We start from the raw sequence: 2,487 nt of genomic DNA, 5'->3' as shown, positions 1-2,487 counted from the left end.
GGGCACCTGAAGATTACAGCCCTGCCTGTTTGTCACATGATTTCACCTCTTTATTTGAAATTCCAGTGGGAGCTGCGTGAGCGCCCAGCGGGTCGGGCCGCGCTAATGAAATCTTGACTTTCCCACGCGCGCACACCGAGCTTGTTAGGCTGCCTTTGATACCGACTTTCTTTATGCCGGCGCGGAGATGATAATAGTGTTAGACTCGGGGCCTGGAGGCAGGTGTCGAAGGTGCGGCGGGGCCTGAGATCCGCCACCTGCACCCACATCACTGATTGGTGGGTCGTTACAGTAAAATTAAGGCTCCAACACTTCCTTCCTGGTTAGCGTTTGCCACCGCCGAGGACCTCCAATTACGCTGATTCTTTTTTTAGGACCCTGCTCTTGGACAAATAAACCGCTGCCGCAGTTCGCAAAAATATTTTAGAACTTCTTACTCAGAAACAAAACACGTTTTTTTTTTCTGCTTCCTGGAATAATCCAGCTCTGAAGTAACGAGGCGCTCCAAACAACAACACCTGTAGCCCCCGCTGAGTGTCCTCGCTCTTATTAAATCTGATTTAATCTGCCTCAGGATTGGCTTAAAAAATTAAATTAAATTAAAAAACGGCAGACAGTGCGAGGGTCGGCATAGAAAAAACACCCCGCTGTGTGATACTGCGAGCAGGAAGCAACAAGTCCGAGTCTGTCCGTTAAAAACAAAACAAAACAAAACAAAACAAAACAAAACAAAAAAAACAAGAAAAACTTTCTTTTTTTTGTCTGGGATGAGCACAACAAACCGACAGAAAAATAACTAAAAAAATAAACAAAAAAATTGATAATAATAATCTTTAAATAGTGTCACACGTTTCTTTATTTGATAATACTAAATTAAATAGGAAGCCTTCCTCCCTTCTCTGTCGGTGCGTCGGCCAATCAGACGAATGCTCGCCCACCAACGCCGTGACAACTGGACACGCCTCCTGTCAGTGCTGCGCGCCGTAAACCTGCGGATCAGAGAGGACTGCCTGTTAGCAAAATATCCCACAGAACAAGAGACGGGTTTTAATTAAAGCATTTATTCATTGTGTGTCTGCGACTTGTTAACTTAGTGATTCAAGATGGCCGCCGCAGCTAATCAAACTTAGCAGCCACAAAAAGACGTTTAGTGTAGTTTTACAGATACTGAGCTTTAATTTGCTGTGGTAGTAGCTGAGAGTCATCCCACTCCAGTGGTGGGCACAGCTAGCCAAAAACGTAACTTTGCTAACCGCCATTTCTTAATTTTAAATATTAGCTTAGCAAATGTTAAACCACTCAACTAAAAGAATTAGTGGAGGCTAACTGCTAACCACTAACTTAATGTCTGTCATTTAAACATATAAACGTTACCCACAGAAATGTCAGAGTTCATATAGTTTAAACCAAAACCAGCTGAACTGGAAAATGCTAAAGATGCTAAAGATGCTACGCACACATGGCGCATGACGCAGGCGTGTAACTCTGCACGTGTGATGGGTTAGTTGTTTTTGTTTTGATTAAATATAGTTGAACTAAATTTAGTGGAAGCTAATTGGTCTGCTAACAGCTAAATGCTAACCCACTAAACAAAAAGTTAGCTTCGGTGTTAGCTGTTAGCGGATTACCTTGCCCACCACTGTCGCTCTTTAATAAATGTTCAACGATTCATAACAGAGACTTATTTTTATTTTATTTTTTCTCACCTGAGCGAGGGCTAGCGCAGGAAGTAGTCGACTCTGGCGAAGGAGCAGGACCCGGAGCGGACCCGACCCATGAGCTGAACGCACTCCGTGGCCTGGCCCAGCGCCAACATCAGGGGGGGCTGTTTGGGCAGGTTCTGGGACTCTGGAGGAAACAAGTGAAAAAGCATTGGACCGAGAGACAGAGACAAACCAGGTCCTAAAGCGTGACAATCATCAGGAGCCGCATTATTTCAGGATTATTTCCCGCCAAATGTCTACAACCAATTCAAGATGGCCGCCAAAACTAATCTTCTTTAAAACCTCAAAAATGCCTTAAACTCAATCATTTTGAGTAAAACACTCAGTTAATGTTCTGCCATTTTTATCCACTGAGCTTTAACTGTTTTTATAACTGGTTAATAACTGAGTTATTACCTCATTTATTAGTCATTTATAAAGTAACACTTCCTGTAAAGTGGTAACAAAAACTGCTGAAATATTCAGATGAAGAAAATAAACTCAAGTTAATCATAATTTTTATGTTTATCATCCTAAAATGAATGTTTTTAAATGATTTTAAAGCAGAACCTGGACTGGAAGCCGGGTCTTTGCTCTGGTTCTGGTGGAGCAGTGCCCCCTACAGGATCAGTCTGGTATTACACTCAGACAGGAATTTCAGATTTAAAATTTAAATCAATTTATTTAAATATCTAACATTAATGTACAAACAAATACAAGCAGCTCTTTTAAAATAATTATAATATTAATTCACAGCTTTTATCCAAACAGTAAACCTGAAACC

At 41.5% G+C, this 2,487-nt stretch overlaps 1 protein-coding gene across 1 annotated transcript in view; it reads right to left on the bottom strand.

The window, feature by feature from the left end:
• Positions 1 to 827: 827 nt before the first annotated feature.
• ranbp10 (RAN binding protein 10) overlaps positions 828 to 2,487 on the bottom strand; it is a gene marked incomplete at its 5' end in the record, with an annotated part of 17,365 nt that continues 15,705 nt past the window's right edge. Inside the window, 2 exon segments of the mRNA XM_014012201.1 lie at positions 828 to 989; positions 1,707 to 1,848. Of these exon segments, the coding sequence (XP_013867655.1) occupies positions 1,718 to 1,848 (131 nt within the window).

This window comes from Austrofundulus limnaeus, unplaced genomic scaffold, assembly GCF_001266775.1.
Source record: "Austrofundulus limnaeus strain Quisiro unplaced genomic scaffold, Austrofundulus_limnaeus-1.0 Scaffold89, whole genome shotgun sequence".
Classification (NCBI taxonomy): Eukaryota; Metazoa; Chordata; class Actinopteri; order Cyprinodontiformes; family Rivulidae; genus Austrofundulus; species Austrofundulus limnaeus.
This window is presented reverse-complemented; position numbering and strand designations above follow the sequence as displayed.